The sequence below is a fragment of the Drosophila rhopaloa genome, unplaced genomic scaffold (genome assembly GCF_018152115.1).
Source record: "Drosophila rhopaloa isolate 14029-0021.01 unplaced genomic scaffold, ASM1815211v1 contig_2, whole genome shotgun sequence".
NCBI classification, from domain to species: domain Eukaryota; kingdom Metazoa; phylum Arthropoda; class Insecta; order Diptera; family Drosophilidae; genus Drosophila; species Drosophila rhopaloa.
Window position 1 is genome coordinate 4324271 of NW_025335083.1, and position 18109 is coordinate 4342379.

Consider the following 18109-nt stretch of genomic DNA (forward strand, 5'->3'; position numbering starts at 1 on the left):
TGCTTCTCCGGCAATTGCAGTTTGGTAAATTGCCCGTTTGCTTAGCACAATAAATTTCAACACTGGCGCTTGTCAGTCAATGGAAGGGGCTGGCGGGGATCTGGATCTCCGCCGGTTAGGCTGGCTCGTTAAGTGCATTTTAGCCGAAACGTTTTCAATTTGGACGGAGTCAGTCTATTTTTAGGCTAGGCCCAACACAAAACACTATATTTTGCCGGACTATAAGTAATGATGTGACGATTTGGCAGCAACCGAATGAGGTGAGCGAACTGGGATGGGCTCCGATCCTTACCATACCATATATCCCTGGCGAGGGCGTTCCTTAATATGGTTCATTGGCCCCAGGCCATGTTTGCCTCTGTTGCTTGGCATTTCCCCCACGCAGTTCAAGGCCCCGTTTTGTCGGTTGTTGATTGAAGCCGGGGTATACCAACTTACCAATATGATAGCTGAAGGGAACCTCTGTTTTCAAAATTATAGGGCACAACAAGTAACTACTACTACTTGTAAAAGTGGAATAGAGTACGGTTAACCATAAAAAAAGAAATTGGGAATTATAAAACATTGCCAAATCTGCATTTAACTTAATTTTTAATTACTTTTGTATTGGAAACTAATTAAGTATAATTTGTATTTATTTGGTTACTAAAATAATTCAATAGTTCATTTTTCAATACTTGATTAAACAAATAAGGAAGTAGGTCAAATATTAAACATACCCTTACAGTCATTTATATTTTCATATTATTCCAGTTCAACTCACTGCATACTTAAAGAGTATCTCAAATTTCCAACCATAACTCTTGGTGAAAATTCCCCACTTTGTTTGTTTGTTGCTGCCGTTAAATAAAATTTACTTTACCATGCACTTTGGGCATACATTCTACCCAAGAAAAGTGGCCGGGGCCCTTGTTTTCGTGTTTCTTTTCTCGATTTTTTGTTTCCTTCGGCGAGAAAAGCAGCTTGGGTCGTTTGCCCAGTCTGATAAATTGTTTCCGTAGAGAGAACGCTGCACGTAATTGCTGAGCGGATCGATGAAAAGTAGCTTAAGGATGCCAGACAAGAGTAAGTTGTTGTTGCGGCGCTCGCTGCTGCTGCTTCTGCTGCTGCTGCTGCTTGTGACAAGGCCAACTAATTTGTACACTTCACTCGAGAAACCGAACGACAGTTGGCATAAAAATAAGACAATGTTCAAAAGTGCAGAGCCAACTCATTGCAACACCCAACTTGTTTCCGTGTGAAATGTAATGCAATTTCATGTCAAAAACCAACACAGACGACAGGACTCACTGGCAAACTTTAAAGTGATATTTTTGTGTCGGTTAGTGCAGCACACCTGTCCTGTTGCCTTTCGCCTGCAGCCTGCAGCCTTTCCACCTGCAGCCTTCCACCTTCCACCTGCCACATTCCCTCCTCCACCTGCTGCCATCTTCGCGTTCGTGGGCTGCCGTGCCGTTGTCTCTTCTCGGTTTTTGCTGTCACTGCAGCAGAAATAGCAGCAGCAGACAGAAGTGCCAGTCATGAGGCCGCAAGAAAACAAACTTCAGCCTGCTTCCTGTCCCGCCCCACTCCTTTTCCCAGTCGCTCCTCTCACTCCTTTCACTCCGCTCATCCTCGACCGCAGCACACGCCGCTTACTTCCGCTTTTGAGTGTTAAGCAACGCACACAAACGGAAACACACTCATGCACTGCGAACAAAATCGAGCTTCAGTGGGTTGGCTTTCAATTAAGACCACCCTGAAAAGCCAAGGATGACCCACTTTTGATTGTTTCAATAACCATTGTAGGACCAATTTTGTTTTTAAATATGAATATAAATGAATTAATGTCAAGTTTGAAATTTATAAAATCTTTTTTAGTAACAAAAACTCTTAAAAAATCCATACTGCTTTTAAGCAAATATTATAAAAGCAAGAAATTAGCAAATGAAAGCAGTTTCTCAAAATGATCGACTTTAATAGGCATTCAATCGCGTAGAATTGATCAACTAATCATATTTCCTATACAAAACTAAAACCAGTATCCATCAATTGAATTTCTTGATCGTCATCTTCCCAAAGCATAACCTCTTCATAGCCATCGACATCCATTGGCATGAGAAATCTATAGTTATTTCTCGGAACCCTTCGTATGTGACTTCGGAATCGCCTTTGTAGATATCGCAAATATTGGCCAGAAAGTTTCATCTTACAATTTGCAATAGCTTTTTTAAAAAAACCCACACAAATAAGATTCTAACAATTCGGTTTGATTTTTCGAATGACTTGCTAAGCCAGGCTGGTTGTCTTTTAATGTATAACAATCGCACTAAAATACAAATTTAAGCGAAGCCTGTTTGGGAAAAATTATATTAGAAGCAAATTCTAGTCCCAAAAAATTTTTTTTTTCACCAGCAAACATAACACGGCAATATGTATTTTTTTCTGTGTTCGAGCCCCAAAGCTCACACTCAAAGATTTCGTTGTCCTTTGACATGCATGTCTCGGTCTTTAGCTGTTCAGCCAGTCTGCTGCTGCTTCTGTGCAGTTTTTGTCATTCCTGGTTCTTTGAGTAGCCTGAAGGCAGTGCAAGTTATGACAGAACCTGCCACGCCTTCCGCCCATCGAACGCCGTGCCTGTTTTTCACTGCCGACTGCCCAAGCTCCTTTGGCCGGAAAAAGGATAGAGAGCGAGTGGCAGGGCGAAGGACCAAAAAGTGCATAGGAAGCGTTAAAGGTGATTCACTTGTTTGTTGCCTGTTTGTTCGCAATTTGTTGCCATAATTCTGTAGTTGTTGCCGCTCGGTTTTCGCGCTTCGGATTTGGATTTCTGCCCAAGTAGGTTGGCTCTGAGTGGCAAACAACATGGAATTTCTTGTAGTACATAAAGTTGGGTGTTTGACTTTTACATCCAGGACTTTCTGAAAAGTCACAATTTTTAATAGTATTCTTCCCCGTCAAGCAAATAAGGTTATTGAATTTGTATAAATAAGGAAAAGCTTAATTATGCTTTAAAAGACCAACCATTAAAATCTCACCCAAAATCAAATTTTCTGTTTCAAAATGCTAGAATCGAAAATGTTTTCAAGAGAAAGCAGAGCAATCGTTTCCCATTCCGGATCCTTTGAGCTCCGCTGTTTATGGTGCGTATACGTGATATTTTTGTTTGCATCTGCACCTCAGTTGTTTGGGTGTGAGTGAATGTAAGGGCTCACCATTTTGTTGGCCATATCAATTTCGCCATCGCTTGCTTTCGGCCAACATTACCGTTAAAATTGTATTGGATTGGTCCTGCATGCTTTGCTGACCAACTGGATAACCGAATGGCTATTGTGGCCCCAAGTCACTGCCAGATTGAGCTTCCCTGTATCCTTTTTCCATCGTCTGCATTTAGTCGCACTTTGCCATATAGTTCTGTATATATATAGATATAGATGTACCCTCTCATGTGTGTGTGTTTATAGATTTTTCGATGTAGCCACACGAAGTTCTTCTTAAAATGCAATTTTCAAGATTTTTCTTTTCCTTTTCAGCTCGTTTGGCTGGCGCCATTTTAGTCCTTGCCCGCTGATTTTAAGCCTTTCCATCCGCTTCCCTCAACTGGCCAACACTTTTGGCTGTGGCCACGCCCCCATTTGGTTCTGCTTGCATGTGTCAAAAGGTATTTTTTATGTTCAGTTTCGTGTTTTGCAGCATTTTTCCGACGTTTTATTTTTCTTTCTCGGTTTGGTTCACAGGACATTCCGGGCATGGATGGGGTTTGGGATGGGTTTTGGGAGGAGGCGAGTCGAGTCCCATCTTGTGTGCAGGTAATGTGGCACTTGGCTAAAATGGTGTGTGAAATTTTATGCGAAACGGCTTAAGATGTTGTTGCTGTGGCCGGAGTTGTTGCCGTGCTTGTTGTGCTGATATTTCTGGAACGGAACACAATCATTCTGCTATGTTGCACATAAAAAGTTACGCTGAGTGGCAGTGTATATGTATATAAATGAGGGGCAGCAGCGGGGGCGGGGCGGTTCGAGTCGGATAGTTCCCAGTTCGGTTGGGTTTTCTTCCATTCTCTGACCAAAGCTGTGCTGATGATGACATTTTCGTTTTGGTCGCTCGGATTGGCAGCAAAACACACACACAATACTAGTAAAAGGGAAAAAGAAATCCCTAAAAAAAAGATTAGTTAGCTTGGGAGGGTTTAGTTCCAGTTCCATCTTTTTTTTCGCATTTTAGTGTGGACTTGAGTTAATGTTGTTAGTTTGGATTCTGGGAATGGCAAATGCCCTGAGAATGAAACTCGATTTCGATTGCGTTCTTGTTTTTTTTGGCTCTCCCTTTTAGTCATATAAAAACATTTTTCTCATTGTTATTGAGTGTGCTAGAACTGGTCTTTATTTCCAGTTTCGGTATTTGAAGTAATCATCTGAATACGTAACACAGAGTGCGGCACCAGGTTGCCTTAAAACTTTGCTCTGTTTATAACAACTGAATAACTGAAAAATAACTCAGTCCGTTTTATTCTAATTTTAATTGAAAATTTTAATTGCAAATGTGTAGCTGCACTTAGCCAAATTTACAACTGTGTTTTGTGGATAAGATCTAAATGAACATTCTTTTTATTATTTTTCGGTATAAATATTCAGTTTGCAGGCAACTTACCAGGGTTTTGAGATTTGGATGCTAGAAATCACTGAATAAAAAAGAAATGTTGAAAGCCAAAGAAAAGGAGTTTTAAAAAAACTGTATATAACTACAAATGAAATCGGGAAATTATTTTTATTTAAAATCTTAAATTACGAAATAGGCTTTGCAACTTCTTTGTATTGTGGTGCTAACAAATTCCTCGTTGAAATAAAACCACCCTTAGATATACTACAAAATAATTTTATTTTAATTTTCTCGGTTGATTTCGAACAAATAAGTTTCGCATTTTAATTTGCATTTGGAATTCACATGAATTTCAAATTGTTGGCATTGAGTTTTTCTTGTTAAAACGAGCCAACGTGTTTTTTTTTTGGGGACATGCATTTGGACGAGAGCGTTTTACATGTCAAAGGGACGTTGGACTGTGTCCGTGCAGATAAAACAACTCAATAACGAGCGGAAAGGGACACCGTATCCTGGGGGCTTTCACCGGAAATGGCTGTTTCTCTAACGCGTATTTTCGCATTTTCGTGTGTCGTGCTTTTTTGATGTTTTACCCCGGCGAGAACTCGTCGATTACAGCAAACAATGACGGGCATCATCCGCATCAAAGGGAGGCCATCATCTCACCTTCCAGTCTGTCAGCGCCATCATATTTTGCAAATTGCTTGTAAAAATACCATTTAATTGCTCGTGAGAAAAGGGGTTCCATCGAAATCAGTAGGCACTCGGCGCTCAACATTTTAACACGGTTTGGGAATAATTCAATTAAACTGGAACGGAGTGGGGCAAAAAGGCAAAATCTAGTTAGCATTCAGGGTTCTGATTCTGGTTTTTGCTGCTGCTGCTCTTGTTTTTGACACTTTTAATGGATAGGCGTAGCAAAATCATTAATTATGTTTGAAATTCGAATGGAAAATGCAAGTCACTCGCTGTAAACAAAAATGGGTTGACAATTTAGTACGCCTTTAAAAGAATGAGAAAATATTTTATTGGTAGAGAAATTAAAGTGATGTAAAGCAAATATCCGTAATTTTAAAGTTAATAAATGTTATAAAATATTTCGGTTTCATTTTTTATACCCGTTACTCGTAGAGTAAAAGGGTATATTGTATTCGTGCAAAAGTATGTAACAGGTAGAAGGAAGTGTTTCCAACCCTATAAAGTATATATATTCTTGTTCAGGATCACTAGCCGAGTCGATCTAGCCATGTCCGTCTGTCCGTCTGTCTGTCCGTCCGTATGAACGCTGAGATCTCGGAAACTATAAAAGCTAGAGGATTGGCATTTTGCATGTAGATTTTAGGAATTCCTACGCAGCGCAAGTTTGTTTCAAAATGGTGCCACGCCCCTCTGACGCCCACAAGCCACAAGCTGTGGCCCCAGTTTTTATGCTATTATGAAAATTTTAATTGATATGTATTTGTTTCGTCAATACCTATCGATTGGCCCAAAAACCCATTAAACGCTTAAGCCTGGCTAGCGCCTACATTTCCGCCTTTCATGGCCCGTGGTACCAATGTCTTAGGGTAGATGGCGTAATACAATAGCGCCATCTAACGGATGACTTTGGAACAGCTGGCCAAGGTGCTCAACAGAGTCAACGTTAATTCTCGATAAGGATTTCTATTAAAGGAAATTGCGATAATTTTCATTTGTCAATAACGAACTGTATCCCAAGAACTATGCAAATCAAATCAATTGGAGGTCTGAGTCAAACAATGGCGTATGTGTGTATGCTGGTGCAGGACAAAAGCTGCCTGCGCTAAAGCAGCGCTGGTGCTGATGCTCGTGCTGTAAAGCTGCCAGCTCTAAGAGATCGCCTAATTCAAATTGATAATTTTAAGTTTTTGTCCTTTTTTCCTGTGGTCACCCTAATTCACATTATGTTAATGCAAAATCTAAAGTTGTTTAGCTGAGTAACGGGTATCTAATAGTCGAGGCACTCGACTATAGCGTTCTCTCTTGTTTGTATATAGAATTTATTCAATTATTTAAAGATTGTAATATAAATCAAATAGAACTCAAATACAAATGTGTAAGTATTCTGAGTGAAGTAAAATACTTGAAGTTAACTAAGGAAGGTTAAGAATAGCTACTCATATCACTGCGATTATCCGAAGCATCTGGCTGAGAATAGGTGGATTGCAACGATATAACCGTACTGCGTTCCACGTGACTTGGAGCTCGTTTTCGTTCTGTATTGATGAAGTTGAGGTCTTCATCGATTCCCACTAAATAGGTCGGTATTTCACCACGCCCTTTCACGAAAGTCAATCCCCGATATTCGCAGAGTATGCCAAAGTCCTGGAGGATTTTGGCGGACTCCTCCGTCACCTGGATGTTGCCCGGCAGACCCGTCGTCTCCATCCGAGATGCCATGTTGACCGGATTGCCCCAGATGTCGTAGTGCGGCTGCGAGGCGCCCACTATTCCCGCCATCACCTCGCCGCTGGAAATGCCGATGGCGATTGTTCCATCCATAATAGTCCGATCTGCCTTAATACACTGGTAGGAGCGATTGCATTTGGCCAGGGTGCGCATCATGTCCAGGGCAAATGAGGTCATCACAAAGACCACCTCATCGAGATCGTTTTTGTCATGCCCGAAGGACAGTTTTCGTGGATTCTTTCCGGTGCTGTCTGAAACGTAAGGAATGTTATGTAATGCAATTAGTTTTTTCGATCCAAGCGTTTAGCACCTCGTTCTGTGTCGGATTTCTCTGTTTTACTAGTGGAACCCGCAAAGTTCAGGTCCAGTCCACAAGCCGCCATATATGTGCATCCGACGATTTTGATTTTCTCAACCGAATAATATTCCTTGTAGAACAGCAACTGTAATCGGGTATACAATTTAAAGTGAAGTTTTTAAAAATATTTCTCGTCTTCCAATTATATAAGAAATAAAACCTTTTTGGGGAAAATCTATGGATAACCTACAAAAGCTGTCGGCAGGCATACATGGACATGTTGATATTTGAATGTGTGATTTATCAATTTTACTGTTCTCTACCTGCCCTCGAGATAGGGCCTTATATAGCTTACCAGAACATCGAATTCGGCAATAATCTCGTTTAGTACTCGCAAGCTTCGAAGATCTATTTCAAAATTCAATAACATGGCGAACATGACGGAAACCATTTGATAATTTTCATAATAGAGTTCGTGCTTGGCTAATGAATTGAGGTAGACATCCACTGCGAAAAGAGAATACAGTCCAATTCCACTGGTGCTCCTCAGTCCAATACTCACCTATATGACTAGGAAGAATGTTGTTCAGGATAATTATGATGGAGTGATTGGTGATATTAGCGTCTCTCTCCTTTTTCCTCAACTCAACTCGCCAGCTAAAGAAATTGGAGTAAATGTAAATGCAATACAAATTCGCTTGAAGTGAATCGAACTCACTTGAAGTTTACTTTGTTGGTGAACTCAATTTGGCGCTCCTTGGCAAACATTATTATCAGGGTGACACATATCAGCAGAGCATGTGCGTACTCTGCCTTAAAATTGGGGTTCGTGGTCACGCTGTGGTGGAATACAAACTCAAAATGGAAGAAGATGATCATCAAGTAGGCAATGGTCTCCAAAAAGGCCATTGCTGTTTTCACCAAGAACGGAATGTGGCCGAAGCTTAATGTCAGGCAGATCATTAGAGAGACCATGTTGGTCGCAACCCAGGGATGAAAACATATCTTTCTTTCCTGTTCGTAGTGAAAGAGTCGTTCCTCGATATACATCAATTCAAACTCTCCGGGATCGCAGGTCATCTGAATGAGGGAATCGCCGTTCAAGTAAATAAAAACATTTTCGATCGCTTTAATAACTCACCATAATAATACACACCACGCAGAAACTGGATATCACCAGGAAGAGGTATATGACGATTCGGATGCTCAGACTGGCTATGATTTTCTCGTGGATGCGAAATATAATGCAGCTGACTCGACTGTAGTTGTGGGGCAGGCCGTATTTCCCATACCTTGCCCAGCAAAGCTTCTTGTACCACGCGATGAAGGTCAGAATGGTCTCCAATGTGGACACAATGGCGGGCAAAATGATGCAAGAGGTGCATATCATTTTGGTGTCCATCAGTTCAATGTACAACAGGGCACATCCAACGCACCAGGCCAGCAGCATGCTGTACTTGAACATATAGTCGACTTGTGTGAGGTAGGCCTTCTCCAGGGAGTTGTCGTAGAAGGTCAGACAAATGTTTAACTGGTGATACAATGGGAGCGTCGCACCATCTTTCTGCCGATACATCCCGTAAAATGTTTTCTGACTGTAAAACAGTTTAATTTAATTTTAATTATTTAAAAAACATTCACTTCGAAACATGTACTTACTTAAACGGACTGACCGGCATTTTGCGAAATTCTTCGTGCAACTCTTCACTGAACCTAGCTTTTAAGCCTTCATCGGTATTATCACTTAGTCTTTGTATTGATGCTAATTTAACGAGGGAGACAGTGTGCAATTCACCAATTAACTCATCATTGTCCTCCTCATTATCCGACAATACTTCCCGAACTATGAATGTAATTATATGGTAATTTGTCAGAAACGGATGGTTTCTTGCACTTTCAGGTCCTTCGCCAATAACGTAGCGTTGGTCGCTCAGATTGTTCAGGGTGGCACCACTGATGTGCACAAAACCGGCCACTCCAGTGGACTCCAAGACATTGGCAATGGTGACGTCCACTCCTAGGAAGATTAGAAAAATAGTGGTTACCAGCGGGAAGTCGCGGTGCAGATTGACCAGCTCACCCCATATATCAAACTGCAGCTTGGCCTCGCCAATGACCCCTGCGAACAGAAACCCCGAATGAACCCCAATGCGCATATTTATGTCCAAGCCTTGAACGTCACTGGGGGATTGGGGGTTAAAAATAATATAAAATAACATAAACGAAGGCGGTAGATTTGGTTCATAAATTACAGCCAATCAATTCTGCTTATAAATTAAGATTATACCAATACAAATGGGGACTATTTCTAGGTTATCTATGACCTAAGCAATCAAAATCGATACAAATTGGTTTTAGGTTGAGAACAACAATGTGGACTATAAATCTACTTATAAGGTAATGCAAATACTACTTTTGAAATCCTTGTTTCGTTAAATGTAGTCCATCATAGAAATCTTAATATACATACAATACATTTACTTCTATTTGAGCCCACTTTTTTGCTTGGTTTACTTACTCCAAACCTTTGTGCCATAAGTGGCGCATGCTTATTTTTCTTGAACTATTTCTGAAATTGGAGGCCAGTGTGCACTAGAATGTAGCCTTTCTGAAGTATGTTAACAAAGAATGCCTACAGCTTTTTAGACACGGAACACAGTTTGTTAAAAAACCAAGACATTCAAAAAAAAAAAGTAAGGGATCGATCCAAGGAATATAATTTAGAATACCTTTATTTTGGACGCGACTTACCGCACTTCCTGGATGATGGAGATCATGGCGAGGCCCAGGGCCACACAGTTGTCCGCGTGATCGGGATCGGGGTCCGACAAGCCCGCCACACAGTAGTAGCAGTCGCCCAGGAACTTGATGCGCTGCACTTTGAAGCGGAAGGCAGCCATGTCGAACCGACCATAGAGGTCGTGGAGCACCTTTACCAACTTCTCCACCGTGAGTGTGGTGGTCAGGTGGGTGTAGTTCACCACGTCGGCGTAGAGGATGCTGACATCGGGGTGGATCTGGATGGCCATGGTGCGTTCCAAGGCACTAAACAAGCGAATGCCAGCGCCCTGTTTAGCCAGGACAATCCTGTTCTGAATGTCCTTCTGCAGGGGCTGCGAGATCTGGGGCGGCAGGATGCTGTCCAGCAGCTGCTTCTCCTGGAGCCGGGCGTTGCGCAGCCAGAGCTCCTCCTTGATGAACTGGTGGCGGTCCAGGAACGAGGAGCGCACCACCGTGTCGTTCATCACGCGATAGAATATGCCCACCAGGTTGATGCATAGGTAGTGCAGGATGTCCACGGACATACCGCCGACTGAGAACAGTTCGGCCACGAATTGGGGAAAGCCATTGGCAAGAAATTGAATATAGTATATTATATACAGGGCGGATACCAGGAGGGCCAGTAGAACCGCTCCACTTATAAAGTGGATCGGCAGGAACATGTATATCATGTATATTATGTAGGTGTCGTAGAAAGTACCCAGTTGCCAATTGTGGGCGAAACTGTGGTAAATAGATTCCGTGAGGTCTGTAAGTAGTGTTAGGAAATGTCATTATCATATTAATATAGGCTTTCAAACGGTTACCCGCGAATACCAAAATCAGGGATGCAAACATCGAACTCGCATACATATACCATGTGTTGTTTGCAATGAAGCCATCGCAGAAGTTGACACTCAATGCTACTATAAGAATCACGCAACATCCAATATAAAGTGATATATCAAATAACATCTTTTGGCTCTGAAGAAGAAATAAAAATATTATTTTTAAAGTTATTATATATCATATATCGGCTGTTATAGTATCAAACAAAAACATACACAATTTATGATATTCAATTTTTTGACGACTAACTAAATACACTTTAAAATGTTATCCTTAGTCCCTCTTTAACAAAAAATGCAAGATTTTATTTTAAACAGCCAGTTTTTATTGTTTCTACCACCTAAAATTGCTAAACAAGAACATTTTAAAATAATTAAATAAATAAATATATATTTTAAAATAATAATTCTTCCTCAAAAGTCGTATTTAACAAAGTTAAAATGATGAAACTTTGCACACACCCTTCTTTCCTTTGCACGCAGTATATAAGTCGAAACGGCCGGGATCGGCCGTCTATATCCTATAGCTGCCATACAACTGATTGATCGGAAATGCCATAACTTTGGTGTTTATTAGGTTAGGAAGTTGAGATTGTCTATAGGTTTTATTTTTGGCCAATCAATCCGATATACCAAATTTCATAAGGATCGGCCGACTATATATTACAGCTGTCATATAACTGAACGATCGGAAATGCCATAACTTTGGTGTTTGTAAAGTTAGGAAGTTAAGATTTGCTATGGGTTTTATTTTTGGCCAATTAATCTGTCCTACCGAATTTCATGAGAATCGGCCGACTATATCTTATAGCTGCCATATAACTGAACGATCGGAAATGCCATAACTTTGGTGTTTGTAAAGTTAGGAAGTTGGGATTTTTTATGAGTATTAAGAATGCATCATATGAATAATTTTGAAGAATATAATTTACAGAGTATTTTGCAAGGGTATATCAACTTCGGCTCCGCCCAAAGTTAGCTTTCCTTTCTTGTTAATTATTCAAATGGCTTTACAAATTAAATACCCAAAGGCTTAATTAAAGTGTTCATAGCAAGTATCATCATTAAAATAATACTCTTGCAGGTTACTTACCTCAACGGTAGTTAATAGCAGGAGACAGTGCAAAAAAGTGACAAAAATATGCAGCATGAAGAATACGCATAAATAACTTTTCCAAAGGCGTATCCGATACAATCGGAACTCGTCCTCCAAGTGCAACTCTGCACACTTGGCCTGGGAATTGCATTTATTTTATTTGAAGTAAAGCCAAACTACATTTTACCTTAAGGTAGCCCGGTTCCCACATGCGCTCCCGCGTGTAGTTGAGCTGGCACTTTCCTCCAAAAGGGGGCATATTGCTTTATTTTCGTAAACTGATCCAGCCTCTGACTTCGAATGACTAGACTGTGCAACTCAACTAAATTAACTGAACATTGTTCTCAATGCCTACTTTAGCGGGGTATAATTTTTAAGCCATAAATTTCATAATAATTATTCGAGAGTCCATAACTTTACCAAATTTAAGACGATTCCAAAGTGACATAGAATGGTGATTCAATTCTCTAAAAATCTGCATTAAAATTTTTCAATTTAACGTCGATCAAATTTTTGACCCATTTTCATGTCAGTTATTTCTAATTTTCCGATGTCTTGTAAAAATGTGACTAAAAATTGGACGTCGAGAGTCCATAACTTTACCAAACCTAAGCCGATTCCAAAGTGGCATACCTCTAAAGAATTGTGATTTGATTCTCTAAAAATATCGTGCCCTTGTTATTACGAAAAGCTCGCCTTCATTTGTTAGCCCTTGTTGTATATACTGGTAAACCAAGGGAGTAAAAAAAGAGATTTCCCTAAAAAAAGGAAATCCCAAAGCTTATTAGCCAAACTGATAGAAAACTAAGCTTATTTAATTGCTAAAACATCTGATCCCCTCTATAATCGTTCCATGTATGAAAATAATTTTAAAACATCATTTTTAATTATTTCAAAAAAATAAATATATTTTCCAATGGTATAGAAAGAGATACGTTTCTTGAATTCATTTTGTAAAGTCCCGTATCTCAATTCGTCCATCCTACATATAGAAACTTCAAATTGACGATACGATCTTGCAAAATGAAATCTAGATACGTATTTCTTATTAAGAGACTTAAATTTTTTCTTTTTCATCGTACTAAATAGATACGCTATCTCGCGAGTGACTTAAAGAAGGTAGGTAGCTCCTCCTGGAAATGAACTGTAAATTATCATCGATGCCCACAAAGTAGGTTGGTATTTCTCCACGGCCCTTCACAAAGGTTAAGCCGCGGTAAAAGCACATAATGTCGAACTCCTCGAGAACTTTGGCGGACTCCTCCGTCACCTGGATGTGTCCAGGCAGCCCCGTCGACTCCATCCGAGAGGCCATATTGACCGGATTTCCCCAGATGTCGTAGTGCGGTTGGGAAGCGCCAACCACTCCAGCCATTATCTCGCCACTGGAGATGCCGATGCAGATCTCCCCGGTCGATAAAGCCCGATCGAAGGGTCTACCTGCGTACGCCTTATTGCACACCGACAGAGTTCGCATCAGGTCCAGGCCGAACGTGGTCATCATAAAGATCACCTCTTGGTTCCTGTTGGCGTCAAAGTCGATTGACATCGACGTTTGTCGACTCCGCACCCGATCCACTGAAAGAAAAATTGAATAAATCTATGTAATAATCGTTTTTTTTTATAACTTAAAAACAATTCCAATAATTTGCACTTATGTGTATTGCATATTGCTTATAATTATTTTAAGGCATATATGCTATACTGGTTTTTAAAATTAAATCAATAGTAAACTCGAAACTCGTTTTAAAGAGAAGGGCAAATTTTCCCCTTATCAGTACTAACTTTCACATTGGTATGAGCTACTGCGAAGATCAGTGTTTCGAATTTTGGAGGCCAGGTTATAATCTAATCCACAAGCTGCCATATAAGTGCAACCAACGACCTTGATTTTCTCAACCGAGTAATAATCCTTATAGGAAGTCAGCTGAGATGAGAAGAATGGGATATGAGAATATTAAAAGGACTTATTAATTCATCCTACCAATCTATCGAACTCTGTTATAATATCGTTTAGCACTCGTAAGCTGGGCAAATCCATTTGAAAATTTATTAACATTGCGAACATGACAGATACCATTCGATAATTTTCATAGTAGAGTTCGTGGTTGGCTACTGAATTGAGATAGAGCTCGACTGCGGAATACAAAAAAACAATCCTGGTTTTATTGAATACCTTGGAGTGATATTAAGTCAAATACTGACCAACATGAGAAGGAAGAATGTTATTTAGAAGAATTATAATTGACTGGTTGGTTACATCGGCCGCCTTTTGCTTTTTTTGCAAATCCACGTTGAGCCTGCGAACAGCCAAAAAAGGTTGGTGATTTTAGGAATCATTAACAGTTGGGGTTGACCCCAGAGTCCATTTATAATAGAGACTTACTTGTAGTTCATTTTTGTGTTGAACTCCGACTGACGCTCCTTGGCGTACATGGTAATCAGCATCATGCACACCCGAGTACAATGAGCTATTTCCGCCCTCAAATACGGTGTCGTTGTGGAACTGTGCTGGAAAATGAAAACGTACTGAAAACTCACGATGAGCAGGTAGACCACAGCCTCGCAGCAGCCGATGATTGTCTTGAGGGCGAAAGGAATTCGTGCGAAGGTGTAGCTCATGCCAATGACAAGTGCCATCATGTTCGTGAAGGCCCACGGATGGAAGCAGCTGTCCCGATCCATTTCATAGTGAAAGAGTTTGCTCTCAATGAAGTCCAGCTCATATTGGCTTTGGTCACAGTTTATCTGGTAATTTTTTTTAAATAGAAAAACAGAGTTTAAGATTACTTAACATATTATTTTAACTATGACTGCTTGTATTAATTATCCTGGGCGTTAAAAGACGCCAAAAAAACCTTCTGCATTAAAATTAGAATTACCAATTTTAAAAATACTATATTTGGTTCTTAAGTTTATATGTTAAAGCTATGTCGACTTTCCTATAAATTTTCCTATAACTTTATAGTTGACGGGTTTTGATATATGTAAGTGAAACCTTTTTCTGAAAATGTAAGAATAACTATATCTCTATATATATTTAAAAACTGTGTTCCTATGGGAGCAATATGATATAGTCGAACGATTCTTCCCGTTTCGTTTTATATACTACCTGCAGTAGGAAGAACAGGCATGGCTAGATCGACTCTCCTGGTGATGCTGCTCAAGAATATGTACACTTTATAGGGTCATTTCATTACTCACCAATATTAGAAAGATCACCATGTAATAGCATACTATTATCATTATATAGACAGTAATGCGCAGGACAAAACTGTGCTGAATCTTCTCGAACAGGTGGAAAATCTTACAGCTGAATTCGTTGTAATCTTTGAAATCATTTTCTCCATATCGCCACCAACACAATTTCTTATACCACGAGATGCAAAGAAGGGCGGTCAGCAGGGAGAACGCAAATAGGTCGATCACAATGCATGTGGTGCAGATAATCTTGTTGGTCACGACCTGGATGTAGATCAGGCAGCACCCAATGCCCCAGGCCAGAAGCATTGAGGACTTGAAAATGAAGTCCGGCTGTTCCAGATAGCTCCATTCCAGAGATGAGTCCCTGAACGCTACACAAAAATTGCCGAGTTGGCGCTTAGCTTCCTCATCTCTGTCAATTTTATCTCGGCGGCAGCATAAGATTCGAAAGCTGTATGAAAAAGTATTAGGCTCAGTATGCTCTTAAGTAAATCGTTCAAAACAGGGAGAGTGGAAGGTTTACAAAATCAACATTAACCGCTAAAACACCACTTACTCCAAGCCCCCAACTGGCATCTTGTCAAACTCCCCGCGCAACTCATCTGACACTGAATCCAAACTGCCGATATGGGTGTTCCGATTTGGTCCCAATGTGTGAATGTTAAGATTCGCACGGGCCTGCCCTCCTTTGGCGGTGGATTTGACGGAATCTCGGATTTCTGCGCTGGTTAGAAGATAGGTGCTCATTGGATGCTTCTGCAGCACTGGATCTTTTTGAGCCTTTTCTGTGCCCTGCATTATTATATAGTCGCCTGTATTCAAGTTACTTAGGGTCCGTCCACTAACGTGCACATAGCCCGGTTTTCCGGTTGCTTCCAGACGACTGGCGATGTCCACGTCAGCACCTGAAAAGGCATTAATTAGATTGGAAGTGCCTTCGAGGATTGGCATACCCCATATGTCGAACTGTAGCTTGGCCTCTCCCATGACACCTCCAAGCAAAGACCCCGAATGGACCCCTATGCGCATGTCGATATCCAAGCCCCGTTCCGCCCTGTGAAACGAAGGATAAGCTCGCAACTAGAACCAATTGCAGCTGTAAATGAACAACATACCTCACTTCCTGGATGTTGGCAATCATGGAAATGCCCAGGGACACCGCCATCTTGGCGTGATCGGGGTCAGGTTCCGCCAGACCCGCCACACAGTAGTAGCAGTCGCCCAGGAACTTGATGCGCTGCACCTTAAATTGGGAGGCAGCCACATCGAATCTTCCGTAGAGGTCGTGCAGTACCTTCACCAACTTCTCCACAGTCAGGGTCGTGGTCAGGTGGGTGTAGTTCACCACGTCGGCGTAGAGGATGGTGACATCCGGATGTATCTGAATGGCCATGAAGTTCTCCGACCTTCTCGAAACACCCATGCTAAAGCGTTCAAACTCGATTTCGGCCTGCATGATCTTGTTCTTGATGCTATTCTTGATGGGCTTCGCAATCTGAGGCGGCAGGATGCTGTCCACAAGCATCGATTCCTGTCGCAGGGCGTGGCGAAGCCACATCTCCTCCTTGATAAACTGGTGTCGGTCCAAGAAAGAGGAGCGCACCATGGTGTCATTCATGATGCGGAAGAATGCGAACATGTGCGAAGCAACAGCAATAGTATGGTGAGTTCTGGCACCAGCCCTTAACAATAAGAGCGACCAGTGCAGCAATAAGTATTCACCACGGGACTCGATTCCAGTTCGATGAAACAAATGAAAATCTTAGTAAATTATCGTGGCACCAGTTTTGAAAGTTATCTAGATCGGATTGCAAGTCTAAATGACAAGTCTAAATATGCGGGCTAAAAATAATATCACCTGCGTACACGAGAATGACTTATAACAAAGGAAAGGTAATAAATCGGAGAACTTAAGCAAGAGAATATTTAAATAGCACGTTTTGTGTCCTACCAGATAATTCAAGATGCAGCTAAAGAGATCCTTAATTATTGTTCGTCCTTTACTCCTACAAAGTCGTGCGTCCTTATGACCGGAATTTGGTCTTGCATTAGTGGTTGTTTCGCTTACCAATGTTCCCGCTTGGAATGAATTTTAAACAACATTTTTATTATTTAAAATATATTTTTTTTTTCAATGGTAATATGGAACAGATTTTTAAGTTTCTTTTGTAAGGCCCCGTATCTCAAATTTTCATCAAACACATATAAACTTTAAATTTAAGATGCAAAACTTACAATATGAAATCTTGATACGTGTTTTTCATCAAGAGACTTAAAATTTTTCAACAAAGGGTTTTTATCCATCTTTTTTATCGTACAGATACGGATAAAGGTTATCTGGTGAGCTACTTGAAGAAGCCTCGCAGCTCCTTCTGGAAATAAACTGTAAGTTATCATCGATGCCCACAAAGTAGGTTGGTATTTTTCCACGGCCCTTCACAAAGGTTAAGCCACGGTAAATGCACGTAATGTCAAACTCCTCGAGAACTTTGGCGGACTCCTCCGTCACCTGGATGTGTCCAGGCAGCCCCGTCGACTCCATCGACGAATACGCATAAATAACTTTTCCAAAGGCGTATCCGATACAATCGGAACTCGTCCTCCAAGTGCAACTCTGCACACTTGGCCTGGGAATTGCATTTATTTTATTTGAAGTAAAGCCAAACTACATTTTACCTTAAGGTAGCCCGGTTCCCACATGCGCTCCCGCGTGTAGTTGAGCTGGCACTTTCCTCCAAAAGGGGGCATATTGCTTTATTTTCGTAAACTGATCCAGCCTCTGACTTCGAATGACTAGACTGTGCAACTCAACTAAATTAACTGAACATTGTTCTCAATGCCTACTTTAGCGGGGTATAATTTTTAAGCCATAAATTTCATAATAATTATTCGAGAGTC

General features: G+C 40.8%; 3 protein-coding genes across 3 annotated transcripts; all 3 read right to left on the reverse strand.

The window, feature by feature from the left end:
• Positions 1-6699: 6699 nt before the first annotated feature.
• LOC108038984 (adenylyl cyclase X E) lies at positions 6700-12316 on the reverse strand. Its single transcript, XM_017115881.1, has 12 exons — positions 12195-12316; positions 12005-12145; positions 10891-11047; positions 10055-10832; positions 9384-9484; positions 8963-9320; positions 8445-8898; positions 8022-8383; positions 7866-7960; positions 7659-7810; positions 7316-7448; positions 6700-7256 (listed from the first exon to the last, which is right to left on the reverse strand). Exons 1-12 carry the CDS (start codon positions 12264-12266, stop codon positions 6700-6702), a joined length of 3360 nt encoding a protein of 1119 aa, XP_016971370.1. The 5' UTR covers positions 12267-12316.
• Positions 12317-12931: 615 nt separating this feature from the next.
• Positions 12932-16850, reverse strand: LOC108038986 (adenylyl cyclase X E-like). The gene is made up of 9 exons (XM_044460337.1): positions 16327-16850; positions 16165-16265; positions 15768-16116; positions 15212-15662; positions 14394-14755; positions 14213-14307; positions 13992-14143; positions 13793-13934; positions 12932-13585 (listed from the first exon to the last, which is right to left on the reverse strand). The coding sequence occupies exons 1-9, from the start codon at positions 16848-16850 to the stop codon at positions 13089-13091; spliced, it is 2673 nt and encodes an 890-aa protein (XP_044316272.1). The 3' UTR covers positions 12932-13088.
• Positions 16851-17322: 472 nt separating this feature from the next.
• LOC123037728 (adenylyl cyclase X E-like) lies at positions 17323-18009 on the reverse strand. The gene is made up of 2 exons (XM_044459654.1): positions 17888-18009; positions 17323-17838 (listed from the first exon to the last, which is right to left on the reverse strand). The coding sequence occupies exons 1-2, from the start codon at positions 17957-17959 to the stop codon at positions 17683-17685; spliced, it is 228 nt and encodes a 75-aa protein (XP_044315589.1). The 5' UTR covers positions 17960-18009; the 3' UTR covers positions 17323-17682.
• Between the last annotated feature and the right edge of the window lie 100 nt (positions 18010-18109).